Here is a 22,512-nt window from a genome sequence, read left to right on the forward strand (position 1 = left end):
ATAACTTCTAAGGGACTGTGTTCATTAATTTTATTTGTTTTTTAGGCTGTGGGTCATCTTATTGCTGCAGTCCTAAAGGAAAATGGTTTTTCAGAAAAGATTCACCAATCTACAAATCAGGTCTGTGTTTAACTTTATGCTTCAATTTTCTTCAGATAAGATTGCTACTAGCTGGATCACATATGCACCTGTCTTGTTTCCCTGATAGTTCAGATTACAGTAGAAATGTTTTTGAACTGTGAGAACTTCATTGCCTTTTTTGATAATTTGTTTGCCTTTTTAGTGTATAGCAATAAAAAAGTTTTAAATTTATTAAAACACACTCTAGGAATAAGAAATGGAGGGAGGGGCTGGAGAGGAGTATTCTTAGGACTATTGATGAAAAATAATATTAATGGAATGAGAGAAAGCATGCTTGAGAGAAGATTGATAGAGTTATCTCTGAGGAAATCATTTGGGTTATGAAGAGAATGAACAGAGTGGCTCTGTTTGGATGTAGATTTCTCATGCTTCAGCTCAGTCCCAGCTGTGAGTTCTTGGTGGGAAAGGTCATACATTGACAGTCAAAGCTGAAAAATTCCATCTTACTCAAATAGCAGGTGAATGCTCAGAGTTGAAGCAATGCCAGCTTACTGAGATATACCACTTGGGGTTTGTTTGATCAATATTGTGTATTTTGACCTGCTAGTTGGGAAACTCTTCTTAAGAGAGGTGTTCTCAGGTGTCCTCTATAGGGAACATAAGTGATGGAAATAAGATTTTTTTTTTCACAGCAGAAATAAATTGATTTCCTTTTTCTCACATTCTTCTTGATTAGCTGCTCCAAGTTACGTTTCTTTATTGCTTCTGCAGACATGTTGAAGTAAGTGTAGGACACACTTCACTAATTGGCATTTGTCTGGTGTTTGTATGTAGTCATATAAATTAGGTTTTCTGAGAACTCTGATCCTAATCCTGCCTATAATCACATTGTGTACTTTGAGAAGATCTAGTGGTTTTACTTAAACTGTCAGGATTTATTGAATGTCAAATCCCTGTAACTGTTTCCTCTTCTACTAAAAATGAATGCTTACACAGTCTTACCTGAGGCAGCAGTTTATTTATTCGTTTGTTTTGTTTTTCTGGTGTAATAATAGAGTGATGATATTTAGAACCCTTTGATATTGTCAGTACAGCTGAACACAATGTCTTTCTGAATAAAAGGAGAAGTAGAATATAAATATTTCCTTCCTGTAGTGATTGTTAACTGTATTGTTATTTTAATAGTGGGATGCTAAGATAGAATAGATTCTCAGCCAGCTACAGAGGGAAAATGGGTACAAAATGATGTTGATTTTCTTTTTTTTTTTTTTTTTTTGAGACAGAGTCTGGCTCTGTTGTCCAGCCTGGAGTTCAGTGGCACGATCTCAGCTCACTGTAACTTCCGCCTCCTGGATTCAAGCAATTCTCACGTCTCAGCCTTCCGAGTAGCTGAGACTACAGGTGTGTGCCACCACGCCCAGCCGGTTTTTTTGTATTTTTAGTAGAGACAGAGTTTCACCATGTTGGCTAGGCTGGTCTCGAACTTCTGACCTCTGTTGATCCACCTGCCTTGGCCTCCTAAAGCGTTGGGATTACAGGCGTGAGCCATAGTGCCTGGCCTTGATTTTCATTCTTTTATTAATAGTTATTCTTTGGGAGCTGGGATATTACTTTTTCCCAAATTATATATTTCCCTAGTAGGTTGCATCAGGAAAAAGGAAAAATTGCTTCATTATTTGTTCTTTTTTTTTTTTTTTAATACAATTGTGTGTAAGTCTAAATGGACTTTATCCACAAGACAGTCATATAGGTTTATTGTTAGCAGTGAACCATTTTGGTGGTCCTGGATTCCTGAGAAAGTTATAAAAGCTAGAACCCCTGCTTTGATAGGGTATTCTTATCGGGGGAACCAGCCCCCAATATTTCAATGTAGGTTCTTTTCTGTTTTCCCTAAGTGTCGGCCAGTCTGAGAAATAAAGGGAAAGAATACAAAAGAGAGAAATTTTAAAGCTGGGTGTCTAGGGGAGACATCACACGTCGGCAGGTTCCGTAATGCCCCCTGAGCCGTAAAACCAGTTTTTATGAGTGATTTTCAAAGGGGAGGGAGTGTACGAATAGGATGTGGGTCACAGAGATCACATGCTTCAAGGGCAATAAAATATCACAAGGCAAATGGGCAGGGGAAGGTCACATGACCAGGATGAAATTAGAATTACTAATGAGGTTCCCTGTCCTGCTGTGCACACATTGTCGTTGATAAACATCAGGAAGCAGGGTTTGAGAGTCTGACTAAAATTTGCCAGGTAGGAATTTCCTAATCCTAGTAAGTCTGAGGGTGCTGCAGGAGACCAGGGCATATTTCATCCCTATCTACAATTGCATAAGGCAGACACTCCCAGAGCGGCCATTTTTGAAGCTCCCCCCGCCCCCACCCCGGGAATGCATTCTTTTCCCAGGGATGTTAATTATTAATATTCTTTACTGGGGAAAGCATTCAGCAATATTTATCTTACCCGTTTTCGGCAATAAGAGAAATATGGCTCTGTCCTGCTCGGCTCCCTGGCAGTCAGACTTAATGTTTATCTTCCTTTTTCCCTGAACATTGCTGTTATCCTGTTCTTTTTTCAAGGTGCTCAGATTTCATACTGTTCAAACACACATGCTTTACGAACAATTTGTGCACTTAATGCAATCATCACAGGATCCTGAGGCGACATACATCCTTTGTTTATCAAAATGATGGGATTAAGAGATTAAAGATAGGCATAGGAAATTATAAGAGTATTGATTGGGAAAGTGATAAATGTCCATGCAATCTTCACAATTTATGTTCAGAGATTGCAGTAAAGACAGGCATAAGAAATTATAAAACTATTACTTTGGGAAACTAATAAATGTCCATGAAATCTTCACAGTTCATGTTCTTCTGCTGTGGCTTCAGCAGGTCCCTCTGCTTGGGGTCCCTGACTTCCCGCAACATACTCTAAAATGAAAACTTATATTTACTTATATATCCTTCTCATGCTTTTCTATCAATGAAGACAGAGTCACAGTGTGAGGGGGGAAAGTCAGTTTCCTTCTTGGGCAAGCAGTTTTCCTAGGCTATTTTGTTTTTGTTTTTGTTTTTGTTAGCCATGGAATGAGCAGCTTGCTGGTGGCCTGTCTTAATTCTCTCTTTTATATCTGGGCCCATATTAGAATTCAAGAAATTGTGGCAGGGGCATTGTGGGTGGTGGTGAGGTACATGTAGGTGATAGAGGTTGGTGGTAGGACAGCAGGAACATTTTCTGAAAATAACTGTTATTGTAATTGAAGGCTTATGGCATAAATATTATTTGGAGTTCAACTTAGACTAACTGATATACTGATACTATTAGTGTCTGGTTAAATTGTTTCGTTAGAGCAGTGTGTTAGAGCCAAGTCTCGGCTTTGTTGTGTTGCTTAAACTCGGGTCATACCTCTGCCTGCAGCCAGCCTTGTTTTACAGCGATGATGCCAGATGAGAGAGAGTTGCTGTTACCTCCATTACCTCTCTTGGAAAATTGACTTCATTTTATTCTAGGAACAGAGTGACAACAGCATCATCTTTATAAAGGAAAGCTAGCCTACTGTGAACAAATTACTCATTGATGAATGACTGAAGGTGTGTGTGTGTTTGCTGCTCATCAGAATTGTCTTCTAATCACTGGTTTGGTTTCAGACTCCTGCTTTGAACTTGCTGTGGGAGAAGTGTTGCAGTGACAATGTAGTGGTTCGAACAGCCTGCTGTGAAGGTCTGGTGGCACTCGTTGCTCAGGATCATGCAGAGTTCAGCTATGTTCTCAATGGGATACTCAATCTGATTCCATCAACCAGGTACTTTTTCCTCAGTGTTTGGTCAGTTATGATTTAAATCAGTTAATGGTTTAAGTTTTTAGGACAAAAAATTCACTAAATCCCTATTAAGAGTCAGCATTCATCCTACTTGCCAGTTGTTTTTCTTGCTCTTAAAATGTCATGCAGTTGTTGTTTCATATATGAAAAGATCATATTAATTTAAATCCTACAGTTTCAGAATTTGTGGTCATTTGCAGCACTTAAGTTTTGGAGCTCTACTTAAATTTGTCGTTGCTCTTTTTAAGATGAAAATAGCTAAATAGTTTATAATTCAAAAATGTAATGCAGAGTCCTGACTTTTTTTTTTTGGCCCACTGAAAATATTTATTTATTCAAATGTTTTCTTATTTGGTTTTCAAGGAACATAATACTGTCACACAAACCCCAAAAATAAACACAGGAGTGGGTATAGACATAATGAAATACAGTGCCCTTGGATAAAAATGATAATAAAACTTCGTTATTGGTAATCATTCAACAAACATTTTCCGTGCAACCTTTTTTTTTTTTTTTAATATTATACTTTAAGTCCTAGGGTATATGTGCGCAATGTGCAGGTTTGTTACATATGTATACATGTGCCATGTTGGTGTGCTGCACCCATTAACTCATCATTTACATTAGGTATATCTCCTAATGCTATCCCTCCCCACTCCCCCCTCCCCACAATAGGCCCCGGTGTGTGATGTTTCCCTTCCTGTGTCCAAGTGATCTCGTTGTTCTAATTCCCACCTATAAGTGAGAACATGCGGTGTTTGGTTTTCTGTTCTTGTGATAGTTTGCTAAGAATGATGGTTTCCAGCTGCATCCATGTCCCTACAAAGGACACGAACGCATCCTTTTTTATGGCTGCATAGTATTCCATGGTGTATATGTGCCACATTTTCTTAATCCAGTCTGTCACTGATGGACATTTGGGTTGATTCCAAGTCTTTGCTATTGTGAATAGTGCCGCAATAAACATATGTGTGCATGTGTCGTTATAGCAGCATGATTTATATCCTTTGGGTATATCCCCAGTAATGGGATGGCTGGGTCAAATGGTATTTCTAGTTCTAGATCCTTGAGGAATCGCCACACTGTTTTCCACAATGGTTGAACTAGTTAACAGTCCCACCAACAGTGTAAAAGTGTTCCTGTTTCTCCACATCCTCTCCAGCACCTATTGTTTCCTGACTTTTTAGTGATTGCCATTGTAACTGGTGTGAGATGGTATCTCATTGTGGTTTTGATTTGCATTTCTCTGATAGCTAGTGATGATGAGCATTTTTTCTTGTGTCTGTTGGCTGTATGAATGTCTTCTTTTGAGAAGTATCTGTTCATATCCTTTGCCTACTTTTTGATGGGGTTGTTTGTTTTTTTCTTGTAAATTTGTTTGAGTTCTTTGTAGGTTCTGGATATTAGCCCTTTGCCAGATGAGTAGATGGCAAAAATTTTCTCCCATTCTGTAGGTTGCCTGTTCACTCTGATGGTAGTTTCTTTTGCTGTGCAGAAGCTCTTTAGTTTAATTAGATCCCATATGTCAATTTTGGCTTTTGTTGCCATTGCTTTTGGTGTTTTAGACATGAAGTCCTTGCCCATGCCTATGTCCTGAATGGTACTACCTAGGTTTTCTTCTAGGGTTTTTATGGTATTAGGTCTAACATTTAAGTCTTTAATCCATCTTGAATGAATTTTCGTATAAGGAGTAAGGAAAGGATCCAGTTCCAGCTTTCTACTTATGGCTAGCCACTTTTGCCAGCACCATTTATTCAATAGGGAATCCTTTCCCCATTTCTTGTTTTTGTCAGGTTTGTCAAAGATCAGATGGCTGTAGATGTGTGGTATTATTTCTGAGGACTCTTCTGTTCCATTGGTCTATATCTCTGTTTTGGTACCAGTACCATGCTGTTTTGGTTACTGTAGCCTTGTAGTATAGTTTGAAGTCAGGTAGCGTGATGCCTCTAGCTTTGTTCTTTTGACTTAGCATTGTCTTGGCAATGCGAGCTCTTTTTTGGTTCCATATGAACTTTAAAGTTTTTTCCAATTCTGTGAAGAAAGTCATTGGCAGTTTAATGGGGATGGCATTGAATCTATAAATGACCTTGGGCAGTATGGCCATTTTCACAATATTGATTCTTCCTATCCATGAGGGTGGTATGTTCTTCCATTTGTTTGTGTCCTCTTTTATTTCACTGAGCAGTGGTTTGTAGTTCTCCTTGAAGAGGTCCTTTACATCCCTTGTAAGTTGGATTCCTAGCTATTTTATTCTCTTTGAAGCAATTGTGAATGGAAGTTCATTCATGATTTGGCTCTCTGTTTGTCTGTTACTGGTGTATAAGAATGCTTGTGATTTTTGCACATTGATTTTGTATCCTGAGACTTTGCTGAAGTTGCTTATCAGCTTAAGGAGATTTTGGGCTGAGATGATGGGGTTTTCTAAATATACAATCATGTCATCTGCAAACAGGAACAATTTGACTTCTTCTTTTCCTAACTGAATACCCTTTATTTCTTTCTCTTGCCTGATTGCCCTAGCCAGAACTTCTAACACTGTGTTGAACAGGAGTGGTGAGAGAGGGCATCCCTGTCTTGTGCCAGTTTTCAAAGGGAATGCTTCCAGTTTTTGCCCATTCAGTATATTATTGGCTGTGGGTTTGTCATAAATAGCTCTTATTATTTTGAGATACATTCCATCAATACCGAATTGATTGAGAGTTTTTAGCATGAAGGGCTGTTGAATTTTGTCAAAGGCCTTTTCTGGAATCATCTATTGAGATAATCATGTGGTTTTTGTCTTTGGTTCTGTTTATATGCTGGATTACGTTTATTGATTTGCAAATGTTGAACCAGCCTTGCATCCCAGGGATGAAGCCCACTTGATCATGGTGGATAAGCTTTTTGATGTGCTGCTGGATTCGGTTTGCCAGTATTTTTTGAGGATTTTTACGTAGATGTTCATCAGGGATATTGGTCTAAAATTCTCTTTTTTTGTTGTGTCTCTGCCAGGCTTTGGTATCAGGATGATGTTGGCCTCATAAAATGAGTTAGGGAGGATTCCGTCTTTTTCTATTGATTAGAATAGTTTCAGAAGGAATGGTACCTACTCTTCCTTGTACCTCTGGTAGAATTTGGCTGTGAATTTGTCTGGTCCTGGACCTTTTTTTGGTTGGTAGGCTATTAATTATTGCCTCAATTTCAGAGCCTGCTATTGTTCTGTTCAGGGATTCAACTTCTTCCTGGTTTAGTCTTGGGGGAGTGTGAGTGTCCAGGAAATTATCCATTTCTTCTAAGTTTTCTAGTTTATTTGCATAGAAGTGTTTCTAGTATTCTCTGATGGTAGTTTGTATTTCTGTGGGGTCGGTGGTGATATCCCCTTTATCATTTTTTTATTGCGTCTGTTTGATTCTTCTCTCTTTTCTTCTTTATTAGTTTTGCTAGCGGTCTATCAATTTTGTTAATCTTTTCAAAAAACCAACTCCTGGATTCATTGATTTTTTTGGAGGGTTTTTTGTGTCTCTATTTCCTTCAGTTCTGCTCTGATCTTAGTTATTTCCTGCCTTCTGCTAGCTTTTGAATGTGTTTGCTCTTGCTTCTCTAGTTCTTTTAATTGTGATGTTAGAGTGTCAATTTTAGATCTTTCCTGCTTTCTCTTGTGGGCATTTAGTGCTATAAATTTCCCTCTACACAGTGCTTTAAATGTGTCCCAGAGATTCTGGTATGTTGTGTCTTTGTTCTCATTGGTTTCAAAGAACATCTTTATTTCTGCCTTCATTTCATTATGTACCCAGTAGTCATTCAGGAGCAGGTTGTTCAGTTTCCATGTAGTTGAGCGGTTTTGATGGAGTTTCTTAGTTCTGAGTTCTAGTTTTATTGCACTGTGGTCTGATTGACAGTTTCTTATAATTTCTGTTCTTTTAGATTTGCTGAGGAGTGCTTTACTTCCAACTATGTGGTCAATTTTGGAATAAGTGCGATGTGGTGCTGAGAAGAATGTATATTCTGTTGATTTGGGGTGGAGAGTTTTATAGATGTCTATTAGGTCCACTTGGTGCAGAGATGAGTTCAATTCCTGGATATCCTTGTTAACTTTCTGTCTCGTTGATCTGTCTAATGTTGCCAGTAGGGTGTTGAAGTCTCCCATTATTATTGTATGGGAGTCTAAGTCTCTTTGTAAGTCTCTAAGGACTTGCTTTATGAATCTGGGTGCTCCTGTATTGGGTGCATATATATTTAGGATAGTTAGCTCTTCCTGATGAATTGATCCCTTTATCATTATGTAATGGCCTTCTTTGTCTCTTTTGATCTTTGATGGTTTAAAATCTGTTTTATCAGAGACTAGAATTGCAACCCCTGCTTTTTTTTGTTTTCCTTTTGCTTGGTAGATCTTCCTCCATCGCTGTATTTTGAGGCTATGTGTGTCTCTGCGTTTGAGATGGGTCTCCTGAATACAGCAAACTGATGGGTCTTGACTCTTTATCCAATTTGCCAGTCTATGTCTTTTAATTGGACCATTTAGTCCATTTACATTTAAGGTTAATATTGTTATGTGTGAACTTGATCCTGTCATTATGATATTTTATGGTTATTTTGCTCATTAGTTGATGCAGTTTCTTCCTAGCATCTATGGTCTTTACATTTTGGCATATTTTTGCAATGGCTGGTACCAGTTGTTCCTTTCCTGTTTAGTGCTTCCTTCCGGATCTCTTGTAGAGCAGGCCTGGTGGTGACAAAATCTCTAAGCATTTCCTTGTCTGTAAAGGATTTTATTTGTCCTTGGCTGGATGTGAAATTCTGTGTTGAAAATTCCTTTCTTTAAGAATGTTGAATATCGGCCCCCACTCTCTTCTGGCTTGTAGAGTTTCTGCCGAGAGATCTGCTGTTATTCTCATGGGCTTCCCTTTGTGTGTAACCCGTCCTTTCTCTCTGCCTGCCCTTAACATTTTTTCCTTCATTTCAACTTTGGTGAATCTGACAATTATGTGTCTTGGAGTTGCTCTTCTCAAGAAGTATCTTTGTGGCATTCTCTGTATTTCCTGAATTTGAATGTTGGCCTGCCTTACTAGGTTGGGGAAGTTCTCCTGGATGATATCCTGCAGAGTGTTTTCCAACTTGGTTCCATTTTCCCCATCACTTTCAGGCACACCAATCAGACGTAGATTTGGTCTTTTCACATAGTCCCATATTTCTTGGAGGCTTTGTTCATTTCTTTTTACTCTTTTTTCTCTACACTTCTCTTCTCGCTTCATTTCATTCATTTGATCTTCAATCACTGATACTCTTTCTTCCAGTTCATCGAGTCGGTTACTGAAGCTTGTGCATTTGTCACATAGTTCTCGTGTCATGGTTTTCATCTCTATCAGTTCTTTTAAGGTCTTGTCTGCATTGATTATTCTAGTTACCATTCATCCATTCTTTTTTCAAGGTTTTTAGTTTCTTTGCACTGGTTATATAGTTCCTCCTTTAGGTCTGAGAAGTTTGATTGACTGAAGCCTTCTTCTCTGAACTCATCAAAGTCATTCTCCGTCCAGCTTTGTTCCATTGCTGGCGATGAGCTGCGTTCCTTTGGAGGGTGAGACACGCGCTGACTTTTTGAATTTCCAGCTTTTCTGCACTGCTTTTTCCCCATCTTTGTGGTTTTATCTGCCTTTGGTCTTTGATGATGGTGATGTACTGATGGCATTTTTGTGTGGGTGTCCTTTCTGTTTGTTAGTTTTCCTTCTAACTCTCAGGACCCTCAGCTGTAGGTCTGTTGGAGTTTGCCTGAAGTCCACTTCAGACCCTGTTAGCCTGGGTATCAGCAGCGGAGGCTACGAAAGATAGAATATTGCTGAACAATGAGTGTTGGTGTCTGATTCTTGCTCTGGAAGCTTCGTCTCAGAGGTGTACTCAGCAGTGTGAGGCGTGAGGTGTTGGTCTGCACCTAGTGGGGGATGTCTCCCAGTTAGGCTACTCAAGGTACAGGGACCCACTTGAGCAGGCAGTCTGTCCGTTCTCAGATCTCAGCCTCCATGCTGGGAGAACTACTGTTCTCTTCAAAGCTGTCAGACAGAGTCATTTACATCTGCAGAGGTTTCTACTGCTTTTGTTTAGCTATGCCCTGTCCCCAGAGGTGGAGTCTATAGAGGCAGGCAGGCCTCCTTGAGCTGTGGTGGGCTCCACCCAATTTGAGCTTCCTGGGGGCTTTGTTTACCTATTTCAGCCTCAGCAATGGTGGGAGCCCTTCCCGCAGCCTCGCTGCCACCTTGCAGTTAGATCTCAGACTGCTGTGCTAGCAATGAGGGAGGCTCTGTGGGCGTGGGACCCTCCGGATCAGGTTTGGTTTATAATCTCCTGGTGTGCCGTTTTCTAAGACCCTGGGTAAGGCGCAGTATTAGGGTGGGAGTTACCTGATTTTACAGGTGTTGTGTGTCTCAGTTTCCCTTGGCTAGGAAAAGGAATTCCCTTCCCCCTTGCGCTTCCCAGGTGAGGTGATGCCTTGCCCTGCTTCAGCTCTCGCTGGTCGGGCTGCACCCCCTGGTTGGGCTGCACCCGCTGACCAGCACCGACTGTCCAACACGCCCCAGTGAGATGAACCCGGTACCTCAGTTGAAAATGCAGAAATCACCCGTCTTCTGTGTCGCTCACGCTGGGAGCTGGAGGCTGGAGCTGTTCCTATTTGGCCATCTTGGGCGCCCCCCCCCCCCCCCCAATTCCTGACATTTTAAGAAAGAAGATTGTCCATAAGCAATGATTCTTCCACAGTGGTATAGTTTATACATTATAGTGATATTACTTGGCCAGCCCTTGGCATTAGTGCATTAGAAAATAATGGCACTTATTTCTCAAATATTTTGTGATTTAGGGATGTCTTCCCCTTGATTATTCCAAGTTAATAATGTTTTGTTCTTTGAATTTGTTTGGTATGACTGTATTTAGTCCATTTACAGGCTGAGGTAATGGGATAATAAGGAATAAGAGGGATCCATTCAGAGATGGTCAAGTGAGCCTCTGTTATAAAATACTCCCTGAAAAAGAGTTGTTACTCTTTGCTTCAAGAAATTGTCTTGATCTATATGTCCTAATTTTTGACTGCTTCAAATCATTTGGGCTTTTGCCCCCTTTACTCACCTCTCACCAAGCCTCCCTTCTCCTCTGTGGAGCTACTTGTTTTTCTAGTGTTTTTCAGTCACCTTTATTACAGTATTATCGGCTGAGTACTTAATTTTTTCCCCTGCCTTCAGTGGAGATGGAGTACAGCTGTAATCATCAATTTGTGGAAAGATGCCGGGTGCGGTGTAAGTCCTGTAATCCTAGCACTTTGGGAGGCTGATGCAGGTAGATCATCTGAGGTGAGGAGTTTGAGACCAGCCTGGCCAACATGATGAAACTGCACCTCTACTAAAAGACAAAAATTAGCCAGGTGTAGTGACACGTGCCTGTAATCCCAGCTACTCAGGAGGCTGAGGCATGGGAATCACTTGAACCCAGGAGGTGGAGATTGCAGTGAGCGGAGATTACACCACTGCACTCTAGCCTGGGTAACAGAGTGAAATTCCATCTTAACAACAACAAAAATTTGTGGAAAGATTCCTGGGCTTAAAGTTGTTTAGGTTAAATAAACCCTAGCCTTTTAACCTTTCTTTATAAATCGTTTCCTGTTTCCTCAGATCATTTCTTTGTGTCTTTTTGGCACCTTGGTCTTAATTTTTCCCTCCCCTCCCCTCCATCTTTTCCACTCCCTTCCCTTCCCCTCCCCTCCCCTCCCCTTCCCTTCCCCTCTCCTCCCCTCCCCTCCATTTCCTCCCCCCTCTCCTCCCTTACCCTCCCCTCCCCTTCCCTTTTCTCTTTCCCTTCCCCTCCCCTTCCCTCTTTCCCCCTCTCTTTCCATTCCCTTTCCTTCCTTCCTTCCTTCCTTCCTTCCTTCCTTCCTTCCTTCCTTCCTTCCTTCCTTCCTTCTTTCTTTCCTCCCTCCCTCCCTCCCTCCCTCCCTCCCCCCACTTTCCCCTCCGCCTCCCTTTCCCTGTCTCTTTCTCTCTTTGTTTCCTTTCTGACTGTGTCTTGCTATGCTGCCAGGTATTATAGCTCACTGAAGCCTCAAACTCCTGGGCTCAAGTAGTCCTCCCACCTCAGCCTCCTAAGTAGCTGGGACTACAGATTTGTGCCAGCATGCCTGGCTTGGTTTTTCTTTTCCTTTTGCAGTCGGTGGTTGCAAAAGGAAAAGCCCTTCCCAAAGTAGATCCATCCTTCTGTTCAAGTTGTGTTTCCCCCCGTGAACCCTCTTCTCTAGACATCCACAACTCTTCAGTCTTCCTGCGCCATTGTGTATGTTCCACACCAGCATGGCATGCTCTTTCACCTTCTCTGTCTGACGTCATCTTTATTATCCTTTAAGACTGTGCTCCGATGTCCTCTTTCCTGTCCAGACACTTCCCACTTCTCTGCTGCACTACTTGTTGTTTCAAAATATGTGCCTGTGTGTATTATTTTTAAACCTGTATTTTGGTATCTGGCACACTCTTTGACACTTAGTAGTTCCTAGATACTTCTGAATAAGTGAAGGTTTGATCATGGCTGAAAACTTACTACTTTCTGTCTTTCTGTTTCTACACACATTCACAAAAATTTTAGAAGGATTCTGTTGTATACCAATTAAAAAAGTAGTTTTGAGGAGAATTTTGAAAAGTTAAGCTTTTTATGTGTCTGTCTTTTTCTTATGTACTGGTTGATCTTAAGCAAGCCACCTAGATTTTATCTTACCTTTTTTATTTGTGAAATGCAGGTATGGTATTTGTTGCCCCCCGCCCCAAATGTTTTCAAATGCCTTAAAAATCTGCAAATGTAAAATCTAATTGCATCGTGTAGTTGTACTATTTATATTCATAAGTTAAAGTATCAGCAGCTCATGGGGCCAGTGTAGTATCTTCTGTGTATTTAAGGTATAATTAGAGCAGGTTAGATTATACCTTTTATTCTAGAAGATAATCTTAGAAAATTTTTCTGCTGTGAGATACCATTCACACATCAGTATTAATTCTTCATCCCTATTGTAAATTGCAAAGTATAAGCTTTGTGGATAGTGAATTATCCTGTCATTTCTGCATATTGTAATTTGTGGGTAACCTTAGTTATTTTTAAATTTAAAAATGTGTTTTTTGGGCGGGGTGCGGTGACTCACGCCTGTAATCCCAACACTTTGGGAGGCCAAGGCAGGCGGATCTCTTGAGGTCAGGAGTTTGAGACCGGCCTGGCCAACATGGTGAAACCCTATCTCTACTAAAAGTATGAAAATTAGCCGGGCGTGGTGACACATGCCTGTAGTCCCAGCTATCGGGAGGCTGAGGCAGGAGAATTGCTCAAACCCAGGAGGTGGAGGTTGCTTGAGCCTAAGCTGAAATCACTCCACTGCACTCCAGCCTGGGTGACAGAGCGAGACTCCGTCTCAAAAAAGAAAAAAAATGTGTTTTTTTGAATAGATAATACATTCACATTGGATATTTTAGGCAAAGCCTTTGTCCTATCCCAGTATCTGTGTTTTTTTGTTTTTGTTTTTTCCCCTGCGGAAGACAAAGTGTTAGTAGGTCTTATTATATTCTATGCAGCATATAATAGAAAAAATGTGTGTGTGTATATTTACATGTATATTTTCCTTAACAAACAGAAATAGTAGCCTATTACACAGTATTCTTTATTTTGCATTTTCAGTGGAAAAAATGTATCTTGGAGCTTGTATTAGGCTGTTCTTGCATTGCTATAAAGAAATACCTAAGGTTGGGTAATTTATAAAGAAAAGTGGTTTATTTTGGCTTACGGTTCTACAGGCTGTACAGGAAGCATGGTGCCGGTATCTGCTTCTGGCAAGGGCTTCAGGAAGCTTACAGTCATAGTGGAAGCAAAGCGGGAGAAGGCATGTCACATGGCAAGAGCCAAGAGCAAGAGAGAGAGGGGGAGGTCCACGATTCTTTTAAACAACCAGATCTCATGTGAACTCACTGAGCACGAACTCACTTATCACCAGGGGGATGGTACTAAATCATTCATAAGGGATCTGCCCCCGTGATTCAGTCACCTCCTACCAGGCCTTATCTCCAACATTTAGAATCATATGTCAACCTAAGATTTGGAGGGGACAAACATCCCAACCGTTTCAGAGCTCATTCTATAAAATATATAAACAGCTTTCTATTTTCTTCTAGCTGCATAATATTCCATTGTGTGGATGAGCCATAATTAGCAACTTCCTATTATTTCTAATCCTTTACAATAGACAGTGCTTCAGTTATTAATCTTACACATATAGGTGACCATACATTTTTAAAGTTCTTTGGCTATTTGGCCAACGTATGGAAGAAAGCCTTGAATTTTATAGTAAGCAAATACAGGAATTTTAACAGTGGAAGGATGCTGGACATTTTAAACAAAATTTCTTATCTGAGAATGTTCATATTGTCTAAATTGTCATCCACAGGGAGATATAGAGAGTAGATGCTGAAGCTAACCAGTTTAATTTTTGAATCAATTTGATCATAAAATATATAAGTGCTACGTTTTCCTTATTGTTGCCAGTGGATATAATAATTTATTGTATGACAGAAAACATAATTTTCTTCATTTGCTTTATTTCAAGTAGCAGAACTTTGTGGTATGTAGTGATTACGAAGACTATACTTTGTACCGTTTATGTTTAAAAAAAAAAACCAACAAAATGAGAATCCATTTTAAGAAACAAGCTAATTAAAAACAGGAGACTCAAATAACCTCCTCCTCCTCCAAAATGAACCTCAGGGAATCTTCTGAGACAGAAAACCATCTGTGTCTTTGGGACCTAAAGGCAAGAATGGGCCGGGTGTGGTGGCTCATGCCCGTAATCCCAGCACTTTGGAAGACTGAGGCAGGCTCATCGCTTGAGGTCAGGAGTTGGAGACCAGCCTGGACAACAAAGTGTAACCCCGTCTCTACTAAAAATACAAAAAAATTAGCTGGGCTTGGTGACACATGCCTATAGTCCCAGCTACTCAGGAGGCTGAGGCAGGAGAATTGCTTGAACCCGGAGGCAGAGGTTGCAGTGAGCCAAAATCGCACTACTGCACTGCAGCCTGGACAACAGAGTAAGACTCTGTCTCAATCAATCAGTCAATCAATAAATGCAGGGAATGCCTTTGGGTGAGACACTTTGGGTCTTCAGTTTCCATAATTTAAATTTCTGCTTGTGTCTGACTTCTCTTTAATTGGAGGCTTATTGGAATCTAAAGGTACTTTGGGAACTGAGACACACCATGATTGCTTATCTTTGCTTTAGAAAAATAATTCTAAAACTTTATCTTTCTATCTTGCCTATTTATCTTCTAGCCTACTATCCTTCAGGAACTGAGAAAGCAAGAGGGGGGTGGATAGAAAAAGCCAATAGTGAGAAACAGCCTTCTATAGAATAGATGTTTAGAGAATGTAGGTTATTGAGTTTTCTCGGCATTTAGAGCAGATTTTGAAAGCATGAAAGAAAGATGGAAGGAAAAGTAGATGTGCCCATCTCTTCCAGCCTTATAACTTGCTCCTTTGTCCTGTGCAAGTCTAGTCAATAAAATTCCCTGGGAACACGTCTGGAAGCCCCCCTCCCACCTGAATCCAAGCCCACAGTTTGAGAAACAGTGGCTTAGAGCGGGTTACATTGTATAGTCTAACTTTGAAAAAGACTTGACATGAGCAATGTTGTCTAAACTTCAGGGAGTGTCTGGGAAAGGGTCTGGCTGTGCTTGAGAGACTGTTCTCTTCAAAGGAATAGTTTCATGTCCTAGAGTGTTCTCTGTTCAAAGCTGAGGCAACATGAAACAATTGTAAACTAGTTTTTATAGCTTCTGTAAACAAAGAAATGGATTTAAGAGCCCTAAAATGTTCTTTTCATCAGTAAGGAAATTTGAAAAAAAAATTATTCCCTAGGGAGGGTGAAGGAAAGAAGGGGACCACAAAAGAAACACAGTAAGGAAATTATTACCACCAGTTGAATGTGAATTTTGAAATGAAGTGAAACTGAAAGTAAAGTGCAAGATATATAGTAGCATATAGTTTTGTAGACCTTTCAGGAATTGTTTTGAGTTTAGATTGGTTTTGGTTTTGTTTGTTTTTGTTTTTACATTGACTGTATCCTGAAATAAAGAGTCCCAAAGCAAGGAATTTTCCATTTTTCTTTCCTTAGAATTTTTTTTCCCTGAACTGTGCTGGCTTCTAGAAGGCTCATGCAACCATTGTTACAGTTGCTTAGTAACAGGATTGTGAATAACAAATCTTGCTCTCCTGCAGAACCAGGTATTCAGTTTTGATGTTGAGGTGTCATGACAGCCTGTAATTTCACCTCAACTGCTTCCCCTATTTCTTGTCTTAATGTGCTTGGTAGGAAGGTTATACTCTGGATAAACTAGGCTAGCACTTCATTTGTATGCCTTCTGTACTTTTAAACAGGGAAGGGACCTGTATTCAAGGTATTTGGGAATATAAAGTGTGTTAAAGTGTGGGAAATTAAAGTGTATTTTCTGAGACTTCTAAGTCTGCCTTTTAATGAAATTTAGCATAGGATATTAAAAATTCTTGTAGTGGGTCCTAAGGAACTCTGTTGGATCCAGTGAGTCTTTGATCATGGGTTGATAAAGGTTCAGTGGTTAAAAATGATTCTGAGAATCATTTGGAGTTAAGATTTAGGATGATTTATGGAGAAAAATCTTGTCTCTGAGTCTTCTTTTTTATTGATGACCCTGTTCCTTGGGAAACTTAATTGCTTTCTTATGTAGGAAATGACTAGCAACTGTATTCATATCTTGTTATATTATTGAAGCTTTTCTGTATTATTTAGCTTCTTTCTTTTTATTTTATTTGGCAGGAGAAGAAGAACCAAGGAAGGATGCCTTTATGAGGTTTCCTCCAAGGTTTGGGGAAGGCAGCACATTTTAATCTGCAGCTGTGGTGTCAGAGTATTACTACCTGAATTTGACATGGTTTCAAGGTTTATATTTATATTGATATTATGGCTTATTTAACTCTTATTAGAGAGTGACAGAATTGCTAGTCCACGTCTGTTTCACCATCTTGTCTTTTAAATATTCCTTTTAAGCTTATTAGCTTATTTCTAGATGTTCTTCTTCCTTTTGTTCCCCAATTCTTTTTTTTTTTCCCTTGAAAATCCTAGAATTTCTCTCAACTTTCAGTTCCTAATCACAAAAGTGGTTCCAGCCACTTTTCTGATCTAGGACATTCTGCCCTATTTTTTATTAAGTTAGTTGATGTGGTTGAAGGCTTTGTCACAAAATCTTCCATTGTAGAGTCATGTATTTATGCTAAGATGTTTCTAGGTGATTTAAGAACAGTGGCTGCTGAACACATGTTACTTTTATAATGGAAAAATGCTTCAGAAGAAATCAGGCCATTTTTGGTACATAGAAGACAAATGAGTGCAAAGGACTTTGTTACGCAAAAGCTCAGTAACATTACATCTCAGATTTTATTTTAAAGAAGCTTTTTTTTTTTGGTCATTCATTTAAGCATGGATTTCTCAGAACTGTTTATTTTGTCGTTATCGTCTTGTCTCTGTTTATCTCTCTCATACAGTTTTATAGTTTTCTCATATAGTTTTATAATGAATTTAGACAATGATTATTTTTCTAGTGTTTGTCATTCTCTTATTTGCTAATGACTTACTATGCTTAAGACTGATGAATTATCTTGTTCAGGGATCTGAAATTGTTTCCAGTTAAAAAGGGACTTAGCCACATTTGTTCCCATGACACCTAGGGATGCATCCCTCTTGGGATGTTATGTCATTCTCTTCAACCGAAACCCTTTTAATTCTACCCCTAAATATCTAAAATATGGATACATTCTTATACCTCATGTTTGGTATATTTTGAAAGCAAAGAACCAAACATTATTTGTAGTCTTTCAAAAAGAGACCCAGCATACATGAGCAGTGTTTAATGTTGTAATGAAATAATTCCCAAACAAAAGGAATCTGATACATGTTATTCATATGCACAGTAGTAATCGTGCCATATTACCCTAGCAAAAAGCAGTTTGCCTGAGTGTTTTCTCGTTAGTATAGTTGGTAGAACTTGACTAAAAATTAAAAATTTTTTTTTGAATCTTCAGTGTTATCATTGACTCATACTCTCTCTCATTACAAGCTAACTATCCCCTATCTGAAATGCTTGGGACTGGAAGTGTTTCAGATTTTATATTTTTTGAATTTTGGGATATTTGCATATATATAATGAGATATCTTGGATATATCCAAGTCTAAACACAAAATTCATTTATATTTCATGTACACCTTATACAGATAGTCTGAAAGTAATTTTGTACAACATTTTAAATGACTTTGTGCATGAAACAAAGTTTTAACTGTGTTTTGGCTGTAGCCTGTCACATGACTTCACGTGTGGAATTTTCAACTTGTGGTGTCACATCAGTGCTCACAAAATTTAGGATTTTGGAGCATTTTAGGATTTTGGATTTTTTGATTAGGGATACTCAGTCTGTATGAGATGTGGGTCTTGGCTCTTATGCCTAGTGAAAACTGTGGCACCTTTTTGCATTGTCTCTTGCTTCTGTGCTTTTGGATTAGTTTTGAAGTTTCCTTTGCTCTCTTTAATGGTCCTTGAGTAAATTCATTTTTTTCCTGGCACCTGCCCAAGAAAGGACTTATTCCAGCCGATCTTATTGTAGGCTTTCGGCAGCAGTTTCCTAAGTGTATTAGGCCTCTTTGGGCTACTAGTTACAGAAATCCACTTGAACTAGTGTGAGCAAAAATGGATTAATTTTTTTGATAAAGGAGTATCTATCTCATAGGACCCAAGAATAAATATGCACCTAGGCCTCAGAAACAAATGGGATATAAACTGTGTGTTTCATTCTTCTTTCTTTCTGCAGACTTTCTCTGCCTCCTAGTTCACAGGGCACCACCTGCTCCTGGCTTAACATCTCATATATGAGGCAGCCAGACTGAGATTGGAATTTCCTGGCCACAATTACAGATTTCCAATGGTAGGACCTGGAGTTGGATCAGTCAGCTCTTCCAAGTGTTAGTTTTCTAGTGCTACTGTAACACATGATGATAAACTTGATGGCTTAAGACAACAGAAATTTATTATTTCTTGATTTCATGATGCCTTGCAGCCAAAAACCAAGGCGTCAGCAGGACTGATTCATTCTGGAGGCTCTGTGGGGGAATTTGTTCTATGCCTCTCTACTAACTTCTGGTGGGATTGAAATCTTTGACATTCCTTGTTGTGTGGCTTTGTAACTTCGGTCTCCACCTCTGTATTCTTATGGCTGACTTATCTGTGTATCTCTGTGTCTCCAATACAGTATCCCTGCACTTTCTCTGTAAGGCTACCAGTTATTGGATTTATGACCCACCTAGGATGATATCCCAAGATAATTTATCTACAAAGACCCTATTTCCATATAAGGTCACATTCATAGGTACTGGGGGTTGGGATTTAGATGTATCTTTTGGGGGGACACAATTTAACTCTCTACTCACTGTGTCTTCATTGTGTGAGCATATGTGTGCTAGGATCACTTATATAGTAACCATATGATTGCAGAGGGTGTGGTAATTTTCCAAAACAGACAGGAAACTGGAATACTATTCCTGATGAGTCCTCTGCACTGGGACTGAATTTGGAGGAAAGCCACATGGAAGTAGGTATTTCTCAGCTGTTCAGCTCTAGCTTTGAAACATAATTGTGCTTAAATACAAGTGACTTAACATTAGAACTATGTTTCTCGGACAGAGATAGAAGGATGAGAGATTGAGTGAATGGAGAATCAGTGTCAAATATAATTGTTTAATTGTGATGATGGGATACTGCCTTGACTTCCCCCAATCCCCAGAATATTTTCTTTAAATTATAAATTATCTCTCTAAACAGCAATAATCATAGAAACAACTACTGCTTTGTTTTCTAGGGGAAGAGGGTTAAGGAAGAAAACTAGCCTTTCTTGAATATAAACTATGTGCTGTGCCTTATGCTTTAGAGCTTTACACAAAATTCCCCACTTAATTTTCAAAACAACCCTGGGAGTTTGGGGGAGACTTTTTCTTAGGTGGGACTGTGTTCTTTTCTCGGGAGGACATAGTATCTGATTTTTGATGATGTTAGCAGCTGTTGATGCTCAATGACTAGGTCCATTAATTCATTAGGGATTTCAAATGGTGACATTCTAATTCCATTTTTTTCTTCTCTTATTACCTGAAATACTTCTATAAAGAGAATCTTCCCCATATCTACTGTTTGATCACCCAGAGTATAATTTATATAGGAAAGGCAGGATATATGTGTAATTCTTTTATTTACTAAATTCCAAAATAATGATTTTTTTAAGCCTCCGTTCAGTGGTGACCAGTTACATTTTCTTATAAAATAATTATAATGAACTTATGGATTTAAACATAATTGATGTATTTCAGTCCTCTTCTCCTCTATTTTTAAGGCTGTTTTTGGATCCACTCTTTAGAAGCAGCTTGAGAGAGGAGAGGGGAATTTACAAAGTTTCACAAATCTTATTGCTATTCAGTGATTTTCATATATAACAAGTGAGTTAAGATGGAGGGGAGTGAAAGAAACAACATATTCCAAATAGGACTTCTTGTCTCTGTCTTATATTAAGTCATAGGAACCATCTAATGTTCCTAAGAATCTCTTAGGAATTAATTTGCAGGGTGGTAGATTTAGCTATGTCATGGGCAGTCTTCATAGCAGTTAAATCTCTGCATACATCTGAATATCTCTCTCTTACTTTTCTTATTCCATCAGGAATCTTAAGTTGGTTTTAATGTTGTAGGAATGTATATTCAGATAAGTTAAATTAAAAAAAAACATAACAGCAAAAGAACTACTTTCATTTCTGGCTGAGCTCAGTGGCTCATGCCTGTAATCCCAGCACTTTGGGAGGCTGAGGCGGGTAGATCACCTGAGGTCAGGAGTTCAAGACCAGCCTGGCCAACATGGCAAAACCCCATCTCTACTAAAAATTAAAAAAAAATTAGCTGGGCTTGGTGGTGCACACCTGTAATCCCAGCTACTTGGGAGGCTGAGGCAGGAGAATCTCTTGAACCCAGGAGGTGGAGGTTGCAGTAAGCTGAGATCATGCCACTGTACTCCAGCCTGGGTGACAGAGCAGGACATCATCTCCAAAACAACACCACCAAAAAAGTACTTCATTTCCCAATAGAATTCATTGCTTGATAATATAAGGATATTACATGAATTTCATCGTCCCAGTTTTTACAGTTATCCTGTTTGCTAAATGTCTGATCCCTTAAATGAAAGGCCTTTTAGAAACACAACCAGTAATAGCATTCATATTATTTTGTAAAAAAACTAAATAATGAAGTTTGATATTAGAGATCAGATACATGGATTTCAATGTGCATGTATAAAGTCAGGTAATTATAGAACTAGAAATACCTTCAGAGGTTACCTTTGGAGCCAAGCAAGATAGTACCTGAGCTGTATCCATCCATCCATCTATTAATTAAACATATATATATATATGTATGTATTTTTTTGAGACAGAGTTTTGCTCTTGTTGCCCAGGCTGGAGTGCATTGGTGTGATCTCGGCTCACCGTAACCTCTGCCTCCCAGGTTCAAGCGATTCTCCTGCCTCAGTCTCCTGAGTTGCTGGGACTACAGGCATGTGCCACCACCCCGGCTAATCTTGTATTTTCAGTAGAAACAGGGTTTCTCCATGGTAGTCAGGCTGGTCTTGAACTCCCAACCTCAGGTGATCTGCCTGCCTCAGCCTCCCAAAGTGCTGGGATAACAGGTATGAGCCACTGTGCCCGGCCAGTTAAACATATTTATTGAATATATTTATTTATTATTTCATTTTTTTAAAGTTCTGGGGTACATGTGCAAGATGTGCAGGTGTGTTACATAGGTAAATGGTGGTTTGCTGCACCTATCAACCCACCACCTAGGTATTAAGCCCAGCATGCATTAAATCTTTTCCCTAATACTCTCCCAGGTATATGTATCATCTGTTGTATTTCTGTGCTAGGTGCTGTTGTACCATGGTGAGGAATGCAGACGTAGTTATTATAGTTATTGCACTCATGATGCTTTTGGTTTCGATGGAGAGATTGCCATAATTGCCTAGTTACAGAAACTACATTAAAAGTATACTGTGTTGAGAATGCCTTTAATATGAAGATTTGACTTAGTCATGGTGATAAAAGAAGGCTTTCCTGAGGAATTGACACCTAAGATGAGACTAAGGAGTGAATGAAAGTTGTCTAGGCAAACAGGAGTGGGTAGAACTTTCCAGTTACAGGAAATAGCATGTGCCAAGTTCCTGTTGTGGGAAGGAGGATGCCTGTTAAGATGACCTGAAAGAATGCTAAGAGTGAGGGGAGAGTGGTATGAAATGAAGCTGGGAAGGTAGGTGGGAGTCAGACAGTGCAGGGCATAATTGACAATCTTGATGATTTGGGTCTTTATCCTGGGTGGAGAAGGAATGTACTGAAGTGTTTTATCTAGTGGGTGTTAGTGATTCCACAAAAGGCCACTTGGAGTGCAGTATGAAGATTAAAATTGAAAGTATTGGGTTTGGGGTAGGCACCTAGATGGGATACACAGAGATTAGGTGGCTATTGCTGTAGTCGAGA

At 39.4% G+C, this 22,512-nt stretch overlaps 1 protein-coding gene across 10 annotated transcripts in view; it reads left to right on the forward strand.

Moving 5' to 3' along the window:
• The window catches only part of FOCAD (focadhesin), a 326,657-nt gene that overhangs the window by 38,292 nt on the left and 265,853 nt on the right, over window positions 1–22,512 (forward strand). For 9 of the 10 annotated variants that reach the window (XM_033237455.1, XM_033237451.1, XM_033237458.1 and 6 more), the window contains 2 exons: window positions 46–120; window positions 3,722–3,876. In XM_033237455.1, coding sequence (XP_033093346.1) covers window positions 46–120; window positions 3,722–3,876 — 230 coding nt within the window. Of the gene's footprint in view, window positions 1–45; window positions 121–3,721; window positions 3,877–18,857; window positions 18,880–22,512 lie in introns of those variants that run through there. The other variant, XM_033237459.1, reaches the window with a different exon arrangement.

The sequence above is a fragment of the Trachypithecus francoisi genome, unplaced genomic scaffold (genome assembly GCF_009764315.1).
Source record: "Trachypithecus francoisi isolate TF-2019V2 unplaced genomic scaffold, Tfra_2.0 Lachesis_group16, whole genome shotgun sequence".
Lineage (NCBI taxonomy): Eukaryota > Metazoa > Chordata > Mammalia > Primates > Cercopithecidae > Trachypithecus > Trachypithecus francoisi.